Genomic DNA, 26351 nt, shown 5'->3' with positions numbered 1-26351 from the left:
TTACCAAATAATTTATGTTTTTAGAATAAGCAAATAAATTCTTGTTACTAGATATTTCAAACAGCCCCCTAATCTTAATGCTCTAGAGCTTAAAGAAACCAACAAAAGGCATGACAACAGATCCAATCCATAAACTCCCATTGATCTCCTCAACTTCACTAACAAACCTCAAAACTTTCCCACCTCTATCTTCCAACACCTCCAAAACCTCACCTTCCTCACTCAACCTCAGTGCCATCGCATCACTCCCACGCCATCTAACCAGATATGAATAGAATTGCTCGATGTTAATGGGAAGTAGTCTAACTAATGCATCACCTACCAACGGAATTGAAAGAATCCATTCCAAGATCTTTCCTCTTTTCGAATGTAATGCCACCCAAAAGTCTCCGCTCGGGCTCCTCCTGATGTTGTCTGGGAATCCAGGGAGCTGGGAAAATACCTGGATGGTTCCGGCCTTTGAAGTTCGAAGCCAAAACCTTAGAATTCGGCAAGCAGTGGTCTCTGAGATTAGGAGGAAGGAGCCATCTTTACTAAGCGTAATGCCGTTTGGGAAGGACAAGCCATGTAGAAGAACTGTTACTTGTTTTGTTTCCAGACTGTATTTCATCAGCCTCCCCGTTTTATCCCCGCTAATTACCGTTGACAAGAAATGCCTGTAAAAATCTTTGTTAATACTAGCATTGATAGAGTGGGAATATGTGAATCTATAGCACAAAAATAAAAAATAAAATAAAAAATCACGGTTATTCATTTATTTTTATCAGAACCGAATATGCAAATTACTGTAACCGAGTGTTACAATAATCCTTTATAACCCTAAGCTCTGTGGGGCCCACCACAATGTCTTTGTGACATCTACTCCATTCATCTTCATCTGTTTCACTCGATCATTTCAGGATGTTATCACGAAAATAACTTTTTGCTCAAAACCCAAGTGGACCACGAATGAAATCGTGGGGATGGACATGCACGCTCGTGAAGCCTTCTTAGGGCCCACTGTGATGTTTATATGCCGTCCAACCCGTAGTCTATAAGGTGATTCCCATCTAGATAAGAAATATATATATATATATATATACGAATGAAAGACTCTGATCTCGTACACATGTCACGCCATATTCGAATAATGATTGCTTAGACTGTAATAAGATTGTGGAAATATCTTCGTACCTCCTGTGAAAGCGTGCGCTGCTGTCAGTAAAATAAACGGCTCCACTCTCGTTATCTATTTCCAAATCATTGGTAAAACGGAAAGGGATGCCATTGGCATGAGTTGCCAGTTGTACGGCTGATCCACCACTGGGGCCCACCATAAGTAGCCCATAGTAAGCATCGGCTATGTAGAGATTGCCAGTCTTCCCATCGAACCGCAGTCCCAAGGGACGTCCACACACATGCTCCAATCCCGGGTTTTGTGAACCCTCACATTCCTTCCTCTTCGCCAAGCTAATCAAAATAAATAAATAAATAAATAAAATCAGCTAAGATCTTAATAATGATAAGAACTCATGTGTATGAGGTTATCAGACTATTGTCTCACATGCTTTTATCTATAGTGTCTGAATTATGGGACCCATAGCCAAGAAATAATAACTACTAGGCAATTTAACCATTGATTCCATTGATTATTTGTTTCTGACCTTAAGTTTGGTTTCCAGAAATCAAAGGCTTAGGTTAACTAAACAAATCCGATTTTCAATATATGTCCCATCAGCTAAACGGCCCATGCTTTAAACGGCTTGGAGTGACGGTCAATGGCTCACGTACGTGTGCATCCGGTTATAAATTGGGGGTGAACTCATGGGACTCGGATTGCATGGTGTAGCACTTACTAGGGAAATTCTCCGTGACTCTCACCGTGATGAATGTATTTTATCCTTGCCGTCCGTCCACTTTTTTCAGCTTATCTTAGGACACGAGAGCAAAAATCTCTGATGAGCCACACTCTAGATCAAAAACAGTGGTGATTGAATGCCCACCATTAAAAACTTTCTAGTGCCTGTTGTAATGTTTATTTGTCATCCAACCTGTCACACAGACCCCTGATGAATCAAAACACCAATACAAGCTTCATCAGGAAGCCCCCAAAAAGTTTTTATTGGTCAACAGTCTATCACCACTGTTTACTAAAGTGTTTTCCAAGTGAGATTTTGATCTGCCTCATTTTAATTTTTATTTTTGCTCATGCACACTATAATGATTAAAAAAATGATAGACATTGCGGATAAAACACGTATCCTGGTGGGGCGCATATAGCTTCTCCAATAGCACACATTACCAACGTGTGTTACACAGGGATTTTCTGTTTTCTTGCATTGTGATTGGTCTATATTAGCTCAAACATACTGCAATAGACAGGAAATTCGGACCTAGACTGAGTCTAGGAGGCACGTGGGAGTACGGCACAAGGAAGATGGGAGGGGATTACATACAACCCTGACCTCCCTCAAGATGGTGAGGCCCACCTAGATGTATGTATTCTATATCCATGCCATCCATCTGTTTTTCCATAATATTTCGGAGAATGACCCTAAAAGTGAAGTAGGTCCGGTTCTCAAGTGGACTATGCCATAAGAAACAGTGGTAATTATCCATCAATGAGCTACAAAAGTTTTGGATCAAATTGATATTTGTTTTTTTTTATTATTATTTTATTTTAATATTATAATTATCTTCATCTAGTTTATGTGACCTTATTAATAGGTTAGATGGAAAATAAAATTTATGGAAACATTATGATGCACATTAGGAAGTTTTTAATGGTAGGCCTTTCTCATAGTATGGTCAGGACTACACCTAATCCACTCCCCAAAATGATAAAAGCATGATCACCACCAATGGATACACGAACCCTTGACCGGGTGTTGAAAATCCTTATAATATGCGGCTTAGCTATTATGGGAGTAATACCTTAGTGGGTGTTATCTTAACTGTGTGGGGCTTACCTTGATGTATTTATTATATATGTACACAGTTCATCTATTCTTGGTCTCATTTTAGGCCGTAATCTAAAACATTAAGAGGATTCAAATCTCAGGAACCATACCACTAGAAAGGTGATGAATGATATTTGTATTTTGGTTTCACCTGGATCTTCTTGATATTATCATTGGATTGCAAATAACATTACAAAAGCCTTAGGATGGCCCTTTTAGAATTTTTAATGGTAAAGCACTCAATCACCACTCTTTCCTGTAGTGTGGTCCACCTGAGATTTTTATATACATAAGTTTTGGGATTCTTTCCTAAAATGAGCTGGGGAAACGGATGAACGGCATGCATATACAAAAAATTATCAAGGTGAGCCCCACAGTAAGGGTGTTGTGTGTTACCGGGGTAACCCGCAGGGTAGGTGCTTCACAGACGCGGACAGTGTACTACCCTCACAGGACCTGGCTAGAGAACGCACGCCTGGAAGGGGCCATTCGTGCCCACCTTGATCTATATGTTTTATCCACGCCGTGCATTCATTTAGGCGGATCAGTTTAAAGCATGAGCCCAATAATGAGGCATATCTAAAGCTCAAATGGGCCACACCACAGAAGTAGTGTGGATGGAACACCCACCGTTGAAAACCACTTAAGGGCCACAGAAGTTTTGGATCAAGCCAATATATATGTTTTCGCATCATCCAGGTCTATAGACCTTTTGAATAGATTGGACAGCAAGTAAACATTACGGTGGCCCTTGGAAGGTTTTAAAGGAGGGAGTTATTGTCACCGCTACTCAATGTGTTGTGGTCCTCTTATGCTTTAATCCGCCTCCTTATTAGTCTCATGCCCTAAAATAATCTTTCAAGATGAATAGACAGGAAGGATAAAATACTTACATCATGGTGGGCGTTACAGAGCCCATGCCAAGACCGTCCATTTCTAGCTAGGTCCTAGAGGGATACAAGCCATTCCCCGCCGGGCTCCTCAAGGCAGCCATACTATGCCCACCTTTTGATATATGCTTCTATATACTTGCTGTCTATCTGTCTCGCCGTGTCATTTTAAAGCACGAGAAAAAAAATAAATAAAAATGATCCAAATCTTAAGTGAACCATATTATAAAAACCTTGTCGAGGCCCACGGTAATGCTTATGTAATATTTATAAGGTTACATAAATCTAGATGAAGGATAAAAGCATGTAATAGCTTGATCCAAAACTTATGTGGCCCATCAATCACCACCGTTTCTCATGGCATGGTCCATGTGAGAATTGAGCAGGCTTCATTTTTGGGCTCATTCTCTAAAATAGTCGAGAAAAATAAATAGATATAGTAGAGACACAATAATACATCAAGGTGAGCCCACGGTAATTAGGTGAGGCACTGGAAGCGGATTGGCTGGTGCATCATACACTAGCTATAGTGTATTGATATCAACAAGTTTTGTGGGTCCTATCATGAGGTATGTTTTATATCCCAACGATCCAACCATTTGGCAAGCTGGTCTTAAAGGATTGAGCCAGAAAATAAGACAGATCTAAAGATCAATTGTACTGCATAGAAAAAAAAGAAAAAGTGGAAGGTTGTACGTCTACCATTGATACCCTTTTAAGGGTAGTTTCGAATCAATATGAAATTTGCTTTTCCTTTTCATCAATGTATCTGTGACCTTATTAATAGATTGGATGGAAAATAAACATTATGGTGGGCCCTACAAATTTTTTAACCGTGAAATCATTATCCTCACTACTATTTTTGGTGTGGTCCATTTGAGCTTGGGATAAGATTTACCTTCTTGTGTAATGCTATAAAATGATCTCGAAAAATGGATTAATGGTGTGGATATAATAAATAAATCATTGTGGGGCATGTAACTTTGATCTCCTTTGAACCGTTCGTACAACCCGGAGGTGGAGGGGCGCCGGTGCTCGTCTTCGCACGACACGTATCTACAGCAGCTATATAGCTGGTGTGTGGTACACCAGCCAATCCGCTTCCGAGGCACTGAGGCTCGGGCCGCACCTAATCCGGCCGCGGGTTGGATACTGACAAGGTCAGTGGCCAAATCCCTATTGAAGTGACCTCACCGAGCTACGTAGACCCTACCATAATGCATGTATTGTAACCATACCGTCTAACCATTTGGAGAGATAATTTTATGCCATTACAAAAGGAATGAGGTAGATCTAAAGTTCAGTTGGACCCCACCATAGAAAACAGTGGGGATAGTGACATCCACCGTTCAAAACTTCTTAAAGGCCAAAGTAGTTTCCTAATCAAGTTGATATATTTTATTTTTCACTTCATTTATCACTATATTAACTCATGAATAGGTTGAATCTTAAAAATATATCAAGGTCCCTATAAATGTTTCAACGGTGGATGTGACTGCTCATGCGGGTCTACTTGAACTTTAGACCTATCTCATTCTTTTTATAATATCATAAAACGATCTCTAAAAATGGTTGGACCATACGGATACAACACATGCATCATGGTGATGGTTGTACCGTATGGATACAACTAATGCATCATGGTGGGGTCCACTGAGCTTGGTGACGTCATTTCAGTATCCAGCTGGATTGTCAGTATCTAATCCGCTTCCACCTAATCCGCTCCCAGTGGAATAAGCTAATCCTTACACCCACGTCCGCCGCGGCCAACATTGTATGACATCGACTCTGTCAATCACGTGCGATCGCTCATGGTCCCCTTAAAGGGCTGAAAAACGTGCGATTTAAAATTCAGGCTGGTCACAAGGTGACGCAGTTTGGCTGGTGCTAACGGGTGTCAAAGCTTTGTGGGACCCACCGTGATGCATGTGTTTCATCCACTCCGTCCATCCATTTCGCCAGCTCATTTTAGCGCAATAACCGAAAAAAAAAAAAGAGATAACTTCAACGCTCAAATGTGCCACCCCATAGGAAACTCTGATAATTGAATGCTTACAGTTGAAAACTTCTGTGGGCCATAGAAGCTTTGGATCAATATGATATTTTTGTTTGCACTTCATCTTTGGATTTCTCTCATTTTTGGGTTTATGCGCTAAAATGAACAGGCGAAATAAATGGACAACTTCAATAAAATACATACATTATGGTGGGACCCACAAAGCTTTGATACCATATAGCTGGTTGATGTTGGCATCATCAGCCAAATCGTGTGCCTTGGATGGCCCACTTGAGCGTTAGAATAACTTAATCTTTTAGGTATCCATCCATTCTTGTGGGCGTGTTGGGACTATGGAACCTAACATCGAATTCGGATCACACGACAATAAGTAAATGCAAACAAAGCATGCACAAGTATATGTGAATTTTACGTTAAAAAAATAATAAATCTGTGGAAAAGGAAAAAAAACCAAGGCACAGAATGAGAGGCGATAAGTACATGAGATAGAAGAATTTACAATTCAAAAAAACTCTCGTTTTCTCCTCTCAAAACTCGAGAAACATTTAAGTCTTGATTTATATACCATAATCTCACAATTACACCCATATGTATAGTAAGAGACCCGGAATGGGAAACAAATCGTACAATTACAAAAAAAATTATGTATGCTGTCAATTTAAGCATCGATCGATCAACATCAATTGAGAAGTCCTTGATTGATCGAACTGCACATGTTCAATCGCTCGAACATGCTTAAAAGTGTCAAGAGATATTACAAGTAATTCTGAAAATTGTCGATCGATCGATCCAATAGTTCGATTGATCGAGACTGTCCAAAATTATCCAAAGACCAATTTGTATAATTTATGGTGCTCTTGATTGATGGTTTAGGGTAGTCGATCGATCAAACCCCTATTTAATGTATAAATTGAAGACATTCGACAACAATTTCTACCATGGCTTCAATCAGCATGAACCATTACTCCATCTCAAATCACCTCCATCATAACTTTACTATCGCCATGGTTTTTCATGCATATTTCATCTTCGTTAACCTTTCGCTAGAGAAAAGTCGTATAGAATCAGAACTTCTTTGTGGGAACCACCTTAGTAAGCATATCTGTTAGACTCACACTCATGTGGTTATTCTCGAGAGTGATATTGCCTTCCTCAAGCACTTATTGGATAAAATGATAATGAACATCAATATGTTTAGTCCTAAAATGATAAACCGAATTATTCGCCAAATTGATCCTGCTTGCGTTGTCACAATTAATTAGCATGACCTTCTGTTGAAGCCCGAGTTCTTTTATCATTCCACTCAATCAAACACCCTTTTTGAAAGCCTCCATCACCGCTATATACTCAGCTTCAGTTATGAAAAAAGAAACCACATAATGAAGCTTCGACATCCAACTGATCGCTCCACCCACTAGTATAAATGAGTAACTGAAAATTGACCTTCTATTATCCACATTCCTTCCATAATTAGAATTCACATAACCTACCAACTTTCCTTCTAATTTTCAAAATGTCAAGATGTAGTCCGTTGTACCTTGTAAATAACAAAGTAGCTATTTCATTGCCTCCCAATGTTGCTTGCCGGAGTTTGACATGTATGTACTCACAACGCCGACTATATGTGAAATATCCGATCTCGTAGAGACTATGGAATACATCAAACTATCAACTGTGCTCGAATAGGGGACACAAGACATATTCCACTTTTCTTTATCTATAATGAGACATTGCTCTAAAGAAAGTTTAAAGTGAGAAGCATGAGATGTGCTAATTCGCTTAGCCTTGTTCATCCCAAACTTTACCAATACCGTCTCAAGGTACTCTGCCTAAGACAATTGTAACTTACTCCTCTCCCTATCTCTATGTATGTCTATGTTGAGAATCCTCTTTACAGCTTTTAGATCTTTCATTTCGAATGTCTCTGGTAACTGCTGCTTTTATATGTTAATTCGGACATGCTTTGACTTACAATAAGCATATCATCAACATACAATACCAATAGATTGAATCCTCCATCACTTAGTTCTTGAAGCATATACAATGATTATATTCACTCCTAGTAAACCGCAGACTCACCATGAAAGTATCAAACTTTTTGTACCATTATCTAGGCGACTATTTCATGTTGTACAACAACCTCCTTAACTTACAAACCTTATTCTCTGATCCCATTTATTCGAACTCTTCTGGTTACTTTCCAATTACCCATATAGGAAAGTAGTCTTAAAATCAATCTGTTCTAGTTGAAGGTTGTATTGGGCAACCTGTGCCAAAACAAACATGATAGATATCGACTTGACAACCGGTGTGAATATCTCATTAAAATTGACACATTCTTTCTGAGCATATCCCTTTCATATCAATCTGACCTTGTATTTATCACATTTCTTCTGATAAATTTACTTGGACTCAATTACTTTATGCCCAACGGGAAACTCCACCAGCTTATTAGTGCACTGAATTTCTATGTTGCTTGTCAATCACGTGAGTCTATGTTTCATGTAGTTGGTTTAGCCCTTAAAGGCTGAAGAGTGAGGACACAATAAGACATGGCATCAAGAAGCAGAGAACAAGTAAATGAGGTTTCTCGGTGACCCTAACTCTTGGCCCAAAACAACCGCTTAAACTTCTAGAGGATCCTTGACCTTATAGGTAAACCTTATTGATCATCCATTACCCTTAGAAGCTTAATTGGAATATGATAAGTTATGTTAGAAAAGGTGTAAAGCTGTTATAAATTTGTATGCCCAACAAAACAGTCTTTCGAGTGGTACTTGATCTCATCGAGTAGGCCTCGAACGGTCTTCGATGACATCAAAGATCCCCTTGATGGATTCGAGTAGGTAACTCAAATCTATCCACCAGCTACTAATTTTTTACCTGAGTTCCTCGATGACGTCAAAGACCACTCAATAACATTGGGTAGTAATGTGTAAATTGTTTGGTAACATTTCAGCTAAAAATTTGATTTTTTCGATACCATCGAAGGCATGTTCAATGACATAGACAGTTGTTTTCTATCCATTTTTTTTACCGTTGGTGCTCGAACTTCATATATAGGGCATTCGATTCGTATGCATTTTGATGGGTGTTTGGTACAATAGAAGCATATGTAATTTTATGATCATATCACTCATCCTAAGCCTCTAAACTAATGAGTTCTAAGTTGTCGTCCCTGAGATTAACACTTTAATGAGGATTCTAACCTCGACCTTGAAGATGTACTTGAACTCCACCATTTTCTAGACTCTATACTAAACTCTGTATGTATATCATTGTCTAAATCCTCTAGAAGACCCATCTAGATGAATCCCCTAGGATTACAAATATCAAACTAGTTGTAGGAGAATTTACCAACCTCTCATCAACTTGGTCACCGAAAGGATCGTCGCATGCAAGGTGTTTGATCTTGGAGTTGGAGTTGAAACATTAGTAACGCATCAATATCATGATTAGGGGAGTAAAGGGGAGCTGATTGAAGCATTTGAGAGCATCGATCAAGTAACCCAAGAAGGCGTTACAAAAGGAGATCAATTTGACAAGTTGTCATTTGTAAGAGTTCATGTACACTCATTCCTTGTGTAAAATTGAGTGCAGAGTTTTAATTACCAAACTGGATTATGTTCTTGTGTAGGACATAAATCTAGTCCTTGTGTAGGCTAACGGATACGGGTGTGTATGTGTTAGCCTCCGAGGGAGCCTCCGACGGGAGTAAACGTAGGTCATTGGACTATGATAGAGGTTGTTGGTTAGTTAATAGGAAACCAACTCAAGTATCTTATAGGAGCCTCTGACAAGAGTCTACGCTAAAGTCCTTGTATAGGGTTGTAAATGTTAAAGGTGAATCTGATTTAAAACCCCTGATAGTGAAATCCAGTATACAGAGTGGGAAAATCGAACCACTATATATGCTTGTGTTTGAGATTATCTTTCAGCACTTTTTAAATTATGCTTATATGATGAATGTTTAATTATATGTATATATGATCAGATAAATGCTAGGAGTTGATAGGTTGCATATCCTACACATACATACACATTATCATTTATAAACTAGTTGGTTGCATAACATTTCATTTGTAGTCTATGTGATTGGACCATCTATTGGCTTGGAAGCCTTAAAGTAAATTATCTTGCTTACTTTAATTTGTATATAATTTAAGTAACCAATTATGTTTAAAATGTGAAATTTTTATTTAGTCTTAATCACCCCCCTCTAGGACATATCCTTTATTTCTATAGCTCTGCCAAGCTTCCGCGCATAACCCGTGGGCCCACCATATGGAATTTCACAGCTCTCATGTCTCATTCTTGTACAGAGGTTCTATCTCGTCTTGTATCGTTGTCATCCACTTCTTAGCATCTCGTTCATGTAGTGCTTCCTGGAAGGTAGAATGATCTCCCTCATCTGTAATGAGGGCGAGTGCAATATTCGAGTCATCTCTATATCTAGTTAGAAATCTTCGATCTCTAATTAGATTTCACTTCACAGATGGTTGCTCCACCTGCTCCTGTACCTTTTCCTCCTGCTCAATCTCTACTTATGTCTCACATTTTTCTATTTCAACATTAATTGCTGATAACTTTTTCGTTTCCTTGTGTTCAGCCTTACGGAACAAGGAATCCTCATTAAATCTGACGTCATTGATAATCGTGATTTGCTGATAATTTTTCCGTTTCCTTGTGTTCAGACTTGTGGAACAAGAAATCCTCATTAAATTTAACATCATGGATTATTGTAATCTTCCGTCTGACCCGATCACACAACATGTATCCCTTCACACCATCACCATAGCCTCACAAATGTGCTCTTCTTCACCCTTCGGTCTAGCTTTTCTCTCTCAACTGACATTATATAAGAGTAAGCATCACAAATAAATACTTGCAGCCTTGAGTAATCAACTTCATGACCACTCCACACCTCTTCTAGAATTTTACAACCGATTAGCGTAAACGGAAACTGATTCACGATGTAACTAGCCGTGTTAATGGCCTCAGTTCATAGCTCCTTGCATAACCCAACATTGCTTAACATGCTTCATGCTCTCTCTAAGAGAGTTTGATTAATTCATTCCACCAATCGTTTTGCTTTAGTGTGTGTCCGACTATATTATGTCATAGGATCCCCTCATCTATATAAAACTGGTTAAATTCATTTGAAGTGAATTCTCCACCGTAGTCTGTCTTTACACTTTCAAATTTCACACTGACTATTTTTTTACTATTGCCTTCCACACTTTGAAGGTGGCGAAAATGTCTGATTTATACTTCATGAAGTATACCTACACCTTTTTAGAGTTGTCATTTATGAGTAATACAAAGAATGATGACCCCCTTCAAAAACTATGAGAGACAGCCCCTATATATACATCAAAATACACATAATCAAACACCATTTTACTAACATATTTTCCTAACTTAAAAGATAACCGTGATTGTTTTCCATATAAAAAATGCTCACATATATTTAAATCAACGCTTTTAAAAAAGAGGGATTAAGCGTTGATTAGAAAGTACCTTCATACCGCGCTCTCTCATGTGGCCTAATGAGTATGCCACAAACGTGTTAACGTGGACTCCGCTACAAATGTTGTAGCTCCACCAAGATAATATTCCTGATCAACTTGTAAAAGTTACCACTCCACTGTGCTTTCATCACAATTATTGCCCATTTTGAAACTTTTAAAACATGATCAAACCCGATGAACTTGCACCCAAGTGCATCGGGAACACTTAGGGATATTAGATTCTTCCTCAGCTCAAGAATGCACCTCATATCCATCAGGATGCGCTCCATTACGTCAAACATCTTAATGCACATCGTTCCAATTCTAACAGTATTAAAGGCAATGTCTTTGCCCATAGACAATTGTCAACCATCGCACTGACTGTAACTAGTAAACCAATCTCACTGAAAGTCATATAGTATGAAACCCTCGAATCCAAAATCAACTCATCGCCAAGATAGTCGGATTTGAATGCGGTCAAGATGTCACCACCATCCACCTCTTTGCTAGATTCTACCATATTGGCATTCTTAAGTACTTCGTATCATTTCCCCCCTTTCGGCTTTAGAATTTCAAGAATCATTCTTCATAAGCCCTTATTTCCCACAATTTCAACACTTCATCTTTCCCTTGCCCTTAGACTTGGACCGTGATTATGAGTTTTACTTCTCCTGCTCAGAATTCCTTCCCCTAGTTACCAATGCATCCGTAGATGACCCTGTGTCGCTGTCCTTCTTTATCAACATCTTTAATTGAATGGCTGAGATGATAATCTTGATATCAATGGTCTCCTTACGATGGAACATAGTATCTATGAAGCTATCATTAGACTCTGAAAGTGAGTTCAACAGAATTAGGGCTTGATCTTTCTTGTTAATCTTCATTTTCACACTCATCAATTTACAAAGTATTTGCTTAAATGCGATGATGTGATCATTAAGATCTGATCTTTCTACCATCTTTAGATTGTAGAATTACTTTTCAGATACATACTATTCGATAATGTTTTCTTCATATAAAAGCTATCAAATTTTTTCTAAAGACTTGTGGTGGTCTTTTGATCAAAGATATTGTATATGACGTCATCCAAGAAACATAGTTGGACCGAGGTTTTTGCCATTTCATTTAATTTTTCTTACTCTTCATCGTTCATAGATATTGGATGCTACATAAGGAGTGTGTGTTGCCACCCTTGATGAACTAGAAGGCCTCTCATCTTCAGCTTTCATAGTTCAAAGTTATTTTTTTCGGGAAACTTCTTTATTTCATACTTTATGTTTGATCCATTAATTATTATGTTTCAAATCTAAACTTAAATCCCCAATATTCGTTCTAATACCACTTGTTGGGGGACCGCGGAAGCAAATCCCAAATTTGAATCAAATGACAATAAGTAAACACAAACAAAGCATGCACATGTACACATGGATTTTATGTGAAGAAACCCTCGCAGAAAAAAAACTACAATATAAGTGATAACGATCACGATGAAAATGATAAGTATAAGAGATAAAAGGACTTACAATTCAGAAACCTTATTTTTCTCCTCTTAAAATTCTAGAAATATTTAAGCCCCGATAGGTATATCATAATCCCGCTATTACACCTATATTTTTAGTAAGAGACCTGGTGATGAGGTTTTTCCTCCTCAGATCAGAAGAGAGATGGAGCAGTGGGTGCAAAATCCAGAGTGGTTCACCGCGCTGCTCAACCGGTCGTGGGTGGTGCACGATCGGTCGTGGATGGTGCACGACCGGTCGTGGGTACTGCTCGACCGGTCGTGGGTTCGAGTCCTGCCACAACTCAAAGTCCAGCGACTTTGAGTAATTATTCTCCGGGGTGCTCGACCAGTCATAGGTGGTCCACGACTGGTCGTAGGTGGTCCACGACTGGTTGTACGTGGCTCTTGACCGGTCATGGACTCGGTACGACCATTGAGGTTACGCAGATTCGTTCCGCGATTTTGCGCAGATTTTGTGTCGTAAGTCCCTTTACAACTGGGATGCGGAAAAGGAGTTTCCTAAAACTTTAAATAGGAGGTACCTAGGGGCTTTCTAGGGATGACAAGAGGATTTCCTAAAGCTTTACAAGGGATTTGCTAAAGGGTTTATGACTATCAAAGTTGAGAGAGAGAGAGAAAGAGAGAGAGAGAGGAAGCTTATAGAAGGGAGGTTATGCTCGTGGAGGTTATCTACTGTGCAATATATATCTCAGCACTTCTATGTCCTCGTAATCGGTTAGATCTCTCCGTTTTCTTGTTTCTCTTTTTATTTATCCACTCCTGTGTGAGTGAAGAAGGTTGTAACATTCTACTTCATAGTGGATTGTTGATCTAGACGAGGTCCTGTGGTTTTTACCTCTTTGAGGGTTTTCCACGTAAAAATCTCTTGTGTGGTGTGTGGTTTATGCTTTGATTTATTTCATTGCTTTAATATCCATAATTCTGGTTTGTTTCGGGAGGCTAGATTCTAAGGTTTTGTGCAAGGCATCCCAATAAAGTGGTATCAGAGACAGGTTCATTGAACAAGTAGGATCAATTTTTTGAATTATGGAAGGTGGCTCATCAAGGATGATCAGCCTCAATAGTTCTAATTGGACCATATGGAAGGCTAAGATGGAGGACTTGATTTATTGCAAAGACCTATATTCTCCAATTTTAGGCATATCAGCAAAATCCAAGGATATGTCTGATGATTATTGGAAGAAGATGGACCGAAAGGCGGTAGAATTTATTAGACAATGGTTGGATGATTCTGTATTCCACCATGTGTCTACAGAAACCTCAGCCACTAGCCTATGGCTGAAATTAGAAAGGCTGTATGAGAGGAAGACAGCCGGTAATAAAAAAATTTTGATAATGCGACTTGTGAATCTCAAGTTCAAGGATAGTGGCTCTGTGGCCGAGCACATGAATGAGGTCAGCAATATAGTGAACCAACTCTCTTCTATGAAGTTGGTCCTGGATGATGAATTGCAGGCTTTACTTTTGCTTAGTTCATTGCCTGACAGTTGGGAGACATTGGTGGTGTCTCTAAGTAACTCCGTGCCAGACGGAAAGATATCCATGGAACAGGTAACTAGTTGTCTTTTCAATGAAGAGACAAAGAGGAAGTCTTAGGGGTCTACTTAACAAGAGGCCCTTGTGACACAGGAACGGGGAAGAGGAAAGAACAGGAAGGGCGGGAAGGCCCGAGATAAATCAAGGGACAAGTTGAGTAACAGAAAAGATGTTGATTGCTGGAATTGTGGCAAGAATGGCCACTATAAGTATGAATGTCGTGGTAAGAAGAACGATAAGAAAGGAAAAGGAAAGGAGAAGAAAGATGAATTAGATTCTACTGCGGTCACTTCAGATGACGACGTTGTAGTTATTCTTTCAGCAGATCACGATATATGTCTCACAACTACGAGTCAGGACATCGACTGGGTGATAGACTTGGGAGCCTCTTTTCATGCGACTCCACTCAGGGACTCCTTCACAAGCTACAAGTCAGGTGATTATGGAACCGTGAAGATGGAAAATTCTGGTGTATCGAAAATCGTGGGAGTCGGTGATATTTGTTTAAAGACCGATGTGGGTTGCACATTAGTTCTCAGGGATGTGAGGCATATCCTAGACTTTCGCCTCAACTTGATGTCGACGAGAAGGTTGGATGATGATGGCTATGAAAGCCGGTTTGCTGGTGGGCGATGAAAGCTCATCAAGGGTTCGTTGATCGTGGCCAGAGGAAAGAAGTGTTGCACCCTTTATAAGGCAAGTGTCAGTATGTGCAAGGGTGGGTTGAATGCAGCGGAAGATTCAGCTATTGACATGTGGCACAGGCATCTAGGCCACATGAGTGAAAAATGACTTCAGGTATTAGTAAAGAAGCGGCTCCTTCCAGACGTGATAGGTATACCTCTCAAAACCTGTCTTGATTGTTTATCAGGGAAACAGCACAGAGTTTCATTCATTAAATCTGCTTCTCATGTTAATAAAGTGCATGCATTAGATTTGGTTTATTCTGATGTTTGTGGTCCTATGAGGACTAAAACCTTGGGTGAGGTATTTTATTTTGTTACTTTTATTGATGATGCATCTAGGAGGGTTTGGGTTTATACTTTGAAATCCAAGGACAAGGTCTTTGGTGTGTTTAAATTGTTTCATGCTATGGTCGAGAGAGAGAGACAGGTAGATCATTAAAGTGCATCTGTACTGATAATGGTGGTGAATATATTGGCGACTTTCATGAGTATTGTAAGTCCCTGGGTATACGGCATGAACAGACAGTTCTCAAGACCCCCCAACATAATGGTGTGCCTGAGCGAATGAATCGCATCATTGTAGAGAGAATCAGATGCATGTTATCCCATGCTAAATTGCCCAAGACGTTCTGGGGAGAAGCAATACACACGGCGGTGTATCTGATAAACAGGTCTCCATCATCCCCGTTGAATGGAGAAGTACCTGAGAAGGCGTGGACTGGACAGGATCCATCATACAGTCATCTCAGGGTATTTGGATTTAAGGTATCCATTCACGTACCAAATGACGAGAGGTCCAAGCTCGATATGAAGATCAATCAGTGTGTGTTCTTGGGGTACGGTGATGAAAAGTTTAGTTACAGATTGTGAGATCCGACCGAGAGGAAGCTCGTCAGGAGCAGAGATGTCGTTTTCTTTGAAGATCAGTGTATAAAAGACATTGGTAAGCCAGAAAAGAACCAGCCTAGTTCAGGTGAACTAGAGGACATGGATCCGGTTATTCCTCCCGTGGTGCCTGATAACGGGGGAGTACAGCAAAGTGCAGAGAACAAGGGAGTTCCTTCAGAAGATGGACCAGGGGAGTAGCCCCCACTTGATCCACCTGTTGAGCCACAGGTGAGGAGGTCATCTAGGGACAGACAGTCGTCCAAAAGGTACTCGCCGCATGAGTACATTATGCTGACTGATGGGGGAGCCAGAAACTTATTCTGAGGCCCTAGTCGACGAGCATAAGGGAGAGTGGTTGAAATCTATGCAAGAGGAAATAGAATCCTTACATAAGAACCACACCTATGATATGGTGAAATTGCCTAAAGGCAAGAAAGCTTTGAGCAACAAGTGGGTATTCAGAAAGAAGGTTGAGCAGAAGAATTCACAGACAAGGTTCAAGGCCAGACTTGTAGTGAAAGGGTTTGGTCAGAGGAAAGGTATAAACTTCGAGGAGATATTCTCACCAGTGGTGAAGATGACATCTATACGTGTGTTGCTTGGGTTGGCGGCTAGCATGGATCTAGAGATAGAGTAATTAGATGTTAAAACTGCCTTCCTCCATGGTGACCTGGAAGAAGAGATTTACATGCACCGACCAGAGGGGTTCAAAGTCAAGGGCAAAGAGCATATGGTGTGTAGGCTGAGGAAGAGCTTGTATGGGCTAAAACAAGCTCCATAGAAATGGTACAAGAAGTTCGACTCGTTTATGTTGAACCATGGATATGATAGAACGGAGTTGGACCACTGTGTGTTCACGCGTAAGTTCTTAGATGGTGATTTCTTAGTTCTACTGTTATACGTTGATAACATGCTCATCATGGGAAAAGACATCAAGAAGATCGACAGGCTGAAACAGGAGTTGGGCAAGTCTTTTGTGATGAAAGACTTGGGCCCGGCTAGACAGATCTTAGGAATGGAGATAACCAGTGAAAGAAGCAGCAGGAAGCTCTGGTTGTCACAAGAGCGGTATATTGAGAAAGTCCTAAAGCAGTTCAATATAAATGCAGCGAAGCCGGTCAATACCCCACTGAATGGGCACTTCAGATTGAGCGATAGGCAGTGTCCCAAGACGAAGGTAAAGGTGGAAGAGATGCAAAAGATACCTTACGCGTCAGCTGTAGGAAGTTTGATATATGCTATGGTGTGTACACGCCCAGACATAGCATATGCGGTTGGTATTGTCAGTCGGTATCTTGCCAATCCTGGCAAAGAACATTGGCAGCGGTGAAATGGATACTGCGGTATCTAAGAGGGTCATCTAGGTTGAGCCTATGCTATGGTGATGGTAAACCTATGTTAGAGGGCTACACAGATGCAGATATGACATGTGACATAGACTCCAGGAAGTCTACATCGGGGTTCATGTTCACGTTTGCAGGGAGAGTGGTTTTTTAGCAGAGCAAGCTACAGAAGGTCGTAGCATTGTCGACGACAGAGGCCGAGTACATTACAGTCACAGAGGTATGTAAAGAGATGCTTTGGATGAAGAAGTTCCTACATGAACTTAGCCTGAAGCAGGAGGAGCACGTGGTCGATTGTGATAGTCAAAGTACTATACACTTGAGTAAGAATCCAAGTTAGCATTCTAAGTTGAAGCACATAAAGATTCGGTATCATTGGATCAGGGATACTTTGGAACAGAAGACGTTACAGCTTGAGAAGGTCCACATGGACGATAATGGGTCAGACATAATAATCAAGGCTTTGCTCAAAGGCAAGTTTGAGGTTTGTAGAAACCTAGCTGGCTTGAAGAAGGTGAATCCCTCCTGAGTTGGAAATGAGGAGATTTGATGGAATTTTTCCTCCTCAGATCAGAGGAGAGATGGAGCAGCGAGTGTAAAATCTGGAGTGGTTCACCGCGCTGCTCGACCAGTCGTGGGTGATGCACGACCGGTCGTGGATGACGCTCGACCAGTCATGGGTTCGAGTCCTGCCACGACTCAAAGTCCAACGACTTTGAGTAATTATTCTCCGGAATGCTCGACTGGTCGTAGGTGGCTCTCGAGCGGTCATGGACTTGGTACGACCAGTCGAGGTTACGCAAATTCATTCCGCGATTTTGCGCGGATTTTGTGTCGCTAGTCCTTTCGCAACTAAGATACGGAAAATGAGTTTCCTAAAACTTTAAATAAGAAGTACCTAGGGCTTTCTAGGAATGACAAGAGGGTTTCCTAAAGCTTTACAAGAGATTTGCTAAAGGGTTTAGGGCTATCAAAGTTGAGAGAGAGAGAAAGAGAGAGAGGAAGCTTATAGAAGGGAGGTTATGCTCGTGGAGGTTATCTACTGTGCAATCTATATCTCAGCGCTTCTATGTCCTTGTAATCGGTTAGATCTCTCCGTTTTTTTTGTTTCTCTTATTATTTATCCACTCCTGCGTGAATAAAGAAGGTTGTAACATTCTACTTCATAGTGGATTGTTGGTCTGGACGAGGTCCCGTGGTTTTTACCTCTTTGAGGGTTTTCCACGTAAAAATCTCTTGTGTGGTGTGTGATTTATGCTTTGATTTATTTCATTGCCTTATTATCCATAATTCTAGTTTGTTTCGGGAGGTTAGATCCTAAGGTTTTGTGCAAGGCATCCCAACACCTGAAATAGGAAACAAATCACACAATTACGTAAAATTGCGCGTGCTGTTGATTTAAGTATCGATTGAGCGGTGCTCGAGCAATTGAATCCCACATATTTGATTGTTTGAATATGCTCAAAAGTGTATAAAGAGATAACAAGTATTTTCAAATATTGCATATGGAATGACCCAACAATTTAATCTATTGACACTGTCCAAAACTACCCAATCTGTATAATCTAGGGTGCTCTTAATTGATCGATGGAACCCTATTTCAGGCACATATTGAAGACATCTGACAATAGGACACACTTTATGATAAGATTGGATCGTGGTCGATTGTCGTGGCCGATTGTCAAGGCCCAATGTGATGTACATGTGGCCCGTATTTGAGGCCCGTTGTGATGTGTATTTAGCCCTTGTTTAAGGCCTAATGTGATGAGACCCATTGTGATGCATTTGAGAGCCAGGCGATGAAGCCCATTATGATGTATGTTAGGCCCATGTGAAAGGCCCATTGTGAAGTGTATTAAGCTCTTGAGTGAGGCCCATGATGTTGTATATTTGACCCTTGTGTGAGGCCATGGGTCCACTGTATGTTAGGCTCTATATGAGTCATTCCTTGGGGGCAATGTTGGTTAAATGTCCACATTGTCAAGGTCGATTGTCGATACCGGTTATGGATACCGATTATAATTATGTGACAACATAGCATCATGATATATGCCCATACACATCATCTATATGTTTGTTATGAGATATGATTGATCATTGCATATGCCATAGTGCCGGTTGTTATGAGATTCCCTGATAGGCGGAGATTGTCTCATATGAGCTCACGGTATGCGCAGGATTGATGCATGACTGGATTATATGACTCATGCATCTTGCATTGTGTACTGTGATTATTGTACGCCCTAGCGACACCAGGGCTGTAGCCTCCACAGGTATTTCGTGGATGGCCAGGTGAAATATTGAAAATCTGTTCTACATGGGGTGTTATAGATATCCCTGGTGAAAGTCTCTAAACCCTCTTGGTTCCAGAGGTTGCTCCAACGTCTAGACCGAATGAATGCATGAGCACATGAGGGCCGTATACCGTTAGGCCGCGTCTCCCACTATGTCGTGGTCGGTTGGAAGGGGGTACGGCCTTACTTGCCTGAGAGGAGGGGGCAATGCTAGGCTGAGTCTGACCAGCTCGAGGCTGACTATTTTTTGGGTGGATAGTGAGGTCTCTTCCACTCACCTTGTTGCGCGCGATGGGGCAGTAATTTTGTTTGGAGTGTAATAGACCCCGGTGATTCCCCAGAGAGGAACCGTACTGATATGTGGACTTATTGAGAAGGAGTTGCATACTCATTCATTCATTCATTCACTATCCACTCGAACTGGTGGTGCGCAATTATTTATTATGTGTACATTCGCAAGGGCCAGGATTTCGGTTAGGGCGTGCGATTAACCTGAGATCAGAAGTTTACCACATTGAATCTGACTATCCAAATTTAGGTATGAGACTGGTTTAGATAGAAGTCCTTGTGGTGGACCCCGTAGCCTGCGATACTACGTACTATCATCCCGACTTCACACTCCAACTTGGTCATTTCATTCGCATCGTATATTGCATTGCATCCTTAGCACATGGCATTTGGTTTACTGTCCTTCTGTATTGCATAACCTAATTAAAGTTGACAGTATTCGTGGACTCCGTATCTGATATTTGGCTTACTATATTTCCGCATTGCATAGCCGATCTACATTACTCCCTCAGTATATGATATTAGTTTATTATGTTTTTGCATTACATAGCCTGAATAAGGCTGATGGTATTTATGGACTTACCAGCATGTTTCTGCATTACCCTGATATTGTACGATTTATGGATTGCCAGTATTTTCACTTACTCTGATTTGTCAGTACTTCTACTTATCTGATTTCTCTGACATTGCATACTTGACACTTATCTTATACATACACTTACACCACCCTCTAAGCTTTCTATAAGCTTTTGCACGATAGATGCATGCAGGTAACGATAGGACACAGTCGAGCTGGGGCAGGAGCGTGCGGCAGAGCTTCTGAAGATTTTATTATATGCATGTATTTCCTTTTCAGTATTGTACTCAAATGATTATATTAGTGGAAATGTGGTGATGATGTTGTTCTTATGATTTGGGTATACTTGTGGTTATACTTCTTATGAGATAAATTCATGTTGAAAATCCTCCTTATAAGATCCCAGGATTAGAACCTGACATATGGGCGCTAGAAGCCGAAAATGGGGTACTACAAAGGTTGTCGGCACCGGATTTGGTGATTCGAATTCCTGTGAATCCGATTTTCGGGTTTGGGGCGTGACACCTATAAGACCCATCTAGGTGAATCCTTTATGATTACAAATATCATACTAGTTGTAGGAGAATTCACCAACCTCCCATCACCTTAGTCACCGAAAGGATCGTCGCATGCAAGGTATTTGATCTTGGAGTTGGAGTTAAAGCATTAGTGACACATCAACATCATGATTAGGGGAGTGAAGGGGAGCCGATTGAAGCATGTGAGAGCATCGATCAAGTAACCCAAGAAGGCGTAACAAAAGGAAATCAATTTGACAAGTTGTCATTTGTAAGAGTCCATGTACACTCATTCCTTGTGTAAAATTGAGTGCAGAATTTGAATTACCAAACTGGATTATGTTCTTATGTAGGACCTAAATCAAGTCCTTGTGTAGGCTAACAGACACGGGTGTGTATGTGTTAGCCTCCGAGGGAGCCTCCGACGGGAGTAAACGTAGGTCATTGGACTACGATAGAGGTTGTTGGTTAGTCAATAGGAAACCAACTCAAGTCTCTTATGGGAGCCTCTGGCAGGAGTCTACGCTAAAGTCCTTGTATAAGGTTGGAAATGTTAAAGGTGAATCTGATTTAAAACCCCCGATAGTGAAATCCACTATACAGAGTAGGGAAATCGAACCACTATATATGTTTGTGTTTGAGATTATCTTTGAGCACTTTTTAAATTATGCTTATGTGATGAATGTTTAATTATATGTATATATAATCAGATGAATGCTAGGAGTTGATAAGTTGCACATCCTACATATACATACACATTATCATTTATAAACTAGTTGGTTGTATAACATTTCATTTGTAGTCTATGTGATTGGACCCTCTATTGGCTTGGAAGCCTTATAGTAAATTACCTTGCTTACTTTAATTTGCATATAATTTAAGTAACCAATTATGTTTAAAATGTGAAATTTTTATTTAGTCTTAATAACCCCCCTCTAGGACATATTCTTTATTTCTATAGTTCCGCCAAGCTTCTGCACATTACCTGTGGGCCCACCATATGGAATTTCACAGCTCTCACGTCTCATTCTTGTATAGAGGTTCTATCTTGTCTTGTATCGTTGTCGTCCACTTCTTAGCATCTCGTTCATGTAGTGTTTCCTGGAAGGTAGAATGATCTCCCCCATCTGTAATGAGGGTGAGTACAATATTCGAGTCATCTCTGTATCTAGTCAGAAATCTTCGATCTCTAATTGGATTTCACTTCACAGGTGGTTGCTCCACCTGCTCCTGTACCTCTTCCTCCTACTTGATCTCTACTTATGTCTCACATTTTTCTATTTCAAAGTTAATTGCTGATAACTTTTCCGTTTCCTTGTGTTCAGCCTTACGGAACAAGGAATCCTCATTAAATCTGACGTCATCGATAATCGTGATTTGCCGATAACTTTTCTGTTTCCTTGTGTTCAGCCTTATGGAACAAGAAATCCTCATTAAATTTAACATCATGGATAATTGTAATCTTCTGTATGACCTGATCACATAACATATATCCCTTCACACCATCACCGTAGCCTCACAAATGTGCTCTTCTTCACCATTCAGTCTATCTTTTCTCTCTCAACTGACATTATATGAGAGTAAGCATCACAAATAAATACTCGCAGCCCTGAGTAATCAACTTCATGACCACTCCACACCTCTTTTAGAATTTTACAACCGATTAGCGTAAACGGAAACTGATTCACGATGTAATTAACTGTGTTAACGGCCTCAGTTCATAGCTCCTTATGTAACCCAACATTGCTAACATGCTTCATACTCTCTCCAAGAGAGTTAGATTAATTCATTCCACTAATTGTTCTGCTTTAGTATGTGTCCGACTATGTTATGTTATAAGATCCCCTCTTCTTTATAAAACTAGTTAAATTCATTTGAAGTGAATTCTCCACCATAATTTGTCCTTACACTTTCAAATTTCACACTGACTGTTTTTCTACTATTTCCTTCCACACTTTGAAGGTGGCGAAAATGTCTTATTTATACTTCATGAAGTATACCTACACCTTTTTAGAGTTATCATTTGAGTTGTCATTTATGAGTAATACAAAGAACGATGACCCCCTTAAAAAACTATGAGAGACAGCCCTCATACATCATAATACACATAATCAAGCACCATTTTACTAACATATTTTCCTGACTTAAAAGATAACTGTGATTGTTTTCCATATAAAAATGCTCACATATATTTAAATCAACACTTTTTAAAAATAGGAATAAGTGTTGATTAGAAAGTAACTTCATACCGCGCTCTCTCATATGGCTAACGAGTATGCCACAAACGTGTCGACATAGACTCCGCTACAAACGTTGCAGCTCCACCGAGACAATATTCCTGATTAACTTGTAAAGGTTACCACTCCACTGTGCTTTCATTACAATTATTGCCCATTTTGAAACTTTTAAAACATGATCAAACCCGGTGAACTTACACCCAAGTGCATCGGAAGCTCTTAGGGATATTATACATTATTCCTCAGCTTAAGAATGCACCTCATATCCATCAGGATGCGCTACATTACGTCAAACATCTTAACACACACCGTTCCAATTCCAACAACATTAAAGGCAATGTCTTTTCCCATAAACAATTGTCAACCATCGCACTGACTATAGCTAGTAAACCAATCTCACTGAAAAGTCATATAATATAAAAACCTCGAATCCAAAATCAACTCATCGTCAAGATAGTCGAATTTGAATGCGGTTAAGATGTCACCACCATCCACCTCTTTGTTAGATTCTACCATATTGGCATTCTTAAGTACTTCATATCATTTTCCCCCTTTCGGCTTTAGAATTTCAAGAATCCTTCTTCATAAGCCTTTGTTTCCCATAATTTCAATACTTCATCTTTCCCTTGCTCTTAGACTTGGATCGTGATTATGAGTTTTCTTCTCCTGCTCAGAATTCATTCCCCTAACTACCAACGCATCCGTAGAAGACCCTATGCTGTTGTCCTTCTTTCTCAACATCCTCGATTGAATGGCTGAGATGAAAATCTTGACATCAATGGTCTCCTTACGATGGAACATAGTATTTATGAAGCTATCGTAAGACTCTGGAAGTGAGTTCAATAGAATTAGGGCTTGATCTTCCTAGCTAATCTTCATTTTCACACTCATCAATTTACAAAGTATTTGCTTAAATGTGCTGATGTGATCATTAAGATTCGATTTTTCTGCCATCTTTAATTATAGAATTACTTTTCAGATACATACTATTCGATAATGATTTCTTCATATGCAAGCTATCAAATTTTTTCCAAAGACTTGTGATGGCCTTTTGATTAAAGATATTGTATATGACGTTATCCATGAAACATAGTTGGACCAAGGTTTTTGCCATTTCATTTAATTTTTCGTACTCTTCATCGTTCACAGACATTGGATGCTACATAAGGAGTGTGTGTTGCCACCCTTGATGAAGTAGAAGGTCTCTCATCTTCAGCTTTCATAATTTAAAGTTATTTTTTTTTGGTGAAATTCTTTGTTTCATACTTTATGTTTGATCCCTTAATTATTATGTTTCAAATCTAAACTTGAATCCCCAATATTCGCTCTAATACCACTTGTTGGGGGATCGCGGAAGCAAATTCCAAATTTGAATCAAGCAACAATACGTAAACACAAACAAAGCATGCACATGTACACATGGATTTTATGTGAAGAAACCCTCACAGAAAAAAAACCACAATATAAGCGATAACGGCCACGATGAAATCGATAAGTACAAGAGATAAAAGGACTTACAATTCAGAAACCTTATTTTTCTCCTCTTAAAATTCTAGAAATATTTAAGCCCCAATAGGTATACCATAATCCCGCTATTACTCCTATATTTTTAGTAAGAGACTTGGAATAGTAAACAAATCGCACAATTACGTAAAATTGCACGTGCTGTTGATTTAAGTATCGATCGAGCGATGCTCGAGCAATTGAATCCCACATATTCGATTGCTTGAACATGCTCAAAAGTGTCTAAAGAGATTACAAGTATTTCCAAATATTGCATATCGAATGACCCAACAATTTAATCGATTGCTGTACACTGTCCAAAACTATTCAGAGATCGAATCTGTATAATCTAGGGTGCTCTTAATTGATCGATGGAACCCTATTTCAGGCACATATTGAAGACGTCTGACAATAGGACACACTTTATGATAAGATTGGATGGCATTTAAAATACACAGTGGGCCCCACTTACAACACGGAATTCTTTAATCTTGAGTATCTCCAACCCAACTGCTCCCTCCGGGATGCTCTGCCTGTGGAATGAAAACTGAAAAGGCTAGACTTTTTCGATACTGTGCGAACATAAAGGCGTGAATCTTACGGACAGAGTAGAGACAGGCCAAGATTACTGCATGTCCTACGAATGGAGTTGTAGAATAAGCTTATTTCTCTCCTGCTGTAGAGGAACTGACCTCGTGTAGTAAATGCAGAATGGAAAGCAAGCCGTGTATAGAGAAGCAAATGCAATAACCGACTTCCTACTGAGGCTATGAATATTTTGTATAAATTCCTTACTAGTACTAGAAAAAGAAAGAAAAGACTTACTAATGGGGAGAAGTGACTGCAAATTCAGTCCATCCAACATCTTTCCCTTGCCACTTGAGAATGCGACCGTCTGATATGCCGGTGTAGGGCCCTCCTCCGTTAGGATCGAAAGCGAGGCTCTCGGGGCCCACTGCACCAACGACACTGATTACTTCTGAGCTCTGGAGCTTGTTGGAAGCTCCAGCTAGAATGGGAGTACTGAAAAGATAATGGAAAGGATGGAGGACTAGAAAGATAGAGATGAATGCAATTGCAATTGTAACAAAGACAAGCTTCAACTTCATGGCTTTTGCTTGCTTGCTTGTGCAGAGAAAAATGGAAATGGTTTGGATATGCGTTTGTCCCACTTATATTATTGTTAGGAAGGAAAGTCTCGTTTGGGACCACAGTTAAAAAAGAGTTATTATCATGTAATTACTGGGTCTGATGGATTTTACAAGTGGGGCCCACTTTCTGAATCCAAAAGATTGGATGCACCATTGATGCTTCTGGTTTTTTCATCCAGTATTTGTAAGGTAAAATTCCTCAGGACAGGATATTACACCAAATAACGCCAGGACCATTAAAAATCACAAGCATTTTGCGAGATCATTTTATGACATGTGACTAAAACTGAGGCAGATCGAAAACTCAAGTAAGCCACACGTGAGGAAAAGTGCGGATTGGACGACCACAGTTGAAACTTTAATATAACCACAAATGATTTGTATCAAGTTAGGTTTTTGTGTTTTCAAACAAGCTGTGGAAGGTTTCAATAGTAGTCATTTCTTTCCCAGCT

At 39.9% G+C, this 26351-nt stretch overlaps 1 protein-coding gene across 1 annotated transcript; it reads right to left on the bottom strand.

Moving 5' to 3' along the window:
* LOC131251229 (protein STRICTOSIDINE SYNTHASE-LIKE 10-like) lies at positions 1–25877 on the bottom strand. The gene is made up of 3 exons (XM_058251834.1): positions 25574–25877; positions 1174–1449; positions 1–656 (listed from the first exon to the last, which is right to left on the bottom strand). The coding sequence occupies exons 1-3, from the start codon at positions 25855–25857 to the stop codon at positions 83–85; spliced, it is 1134 nt and encodes a 377-aa protein (XP_058107817.1). The 5' UTR covers positions 25858–25877; the 3' UTR covers positions 1–82.
* Between the last annotated feature and the right edge of the window lie 474 nt (positions 25878–26351).

The sequence above is a fragment of the Magnolia sinica genome, chromosome 7 (assembly GCF_029962835.1).
Source record: "Magnolia sinica isolate HGM2019 chromosome 7, MsV1, whole genome shotgun sequence".
NCBI lineage: Eukaryota > Viridiplantae > Streptophyta > Magnoliopsida > Magnoliales > Magnoliaceae > Magnolia > Magnolia sinica.
The sequence above is the reverse complement of the archived record's forward strand: the minus strand, read 5'-3'. Positions and strand labels throughout refer to the sequence as shown.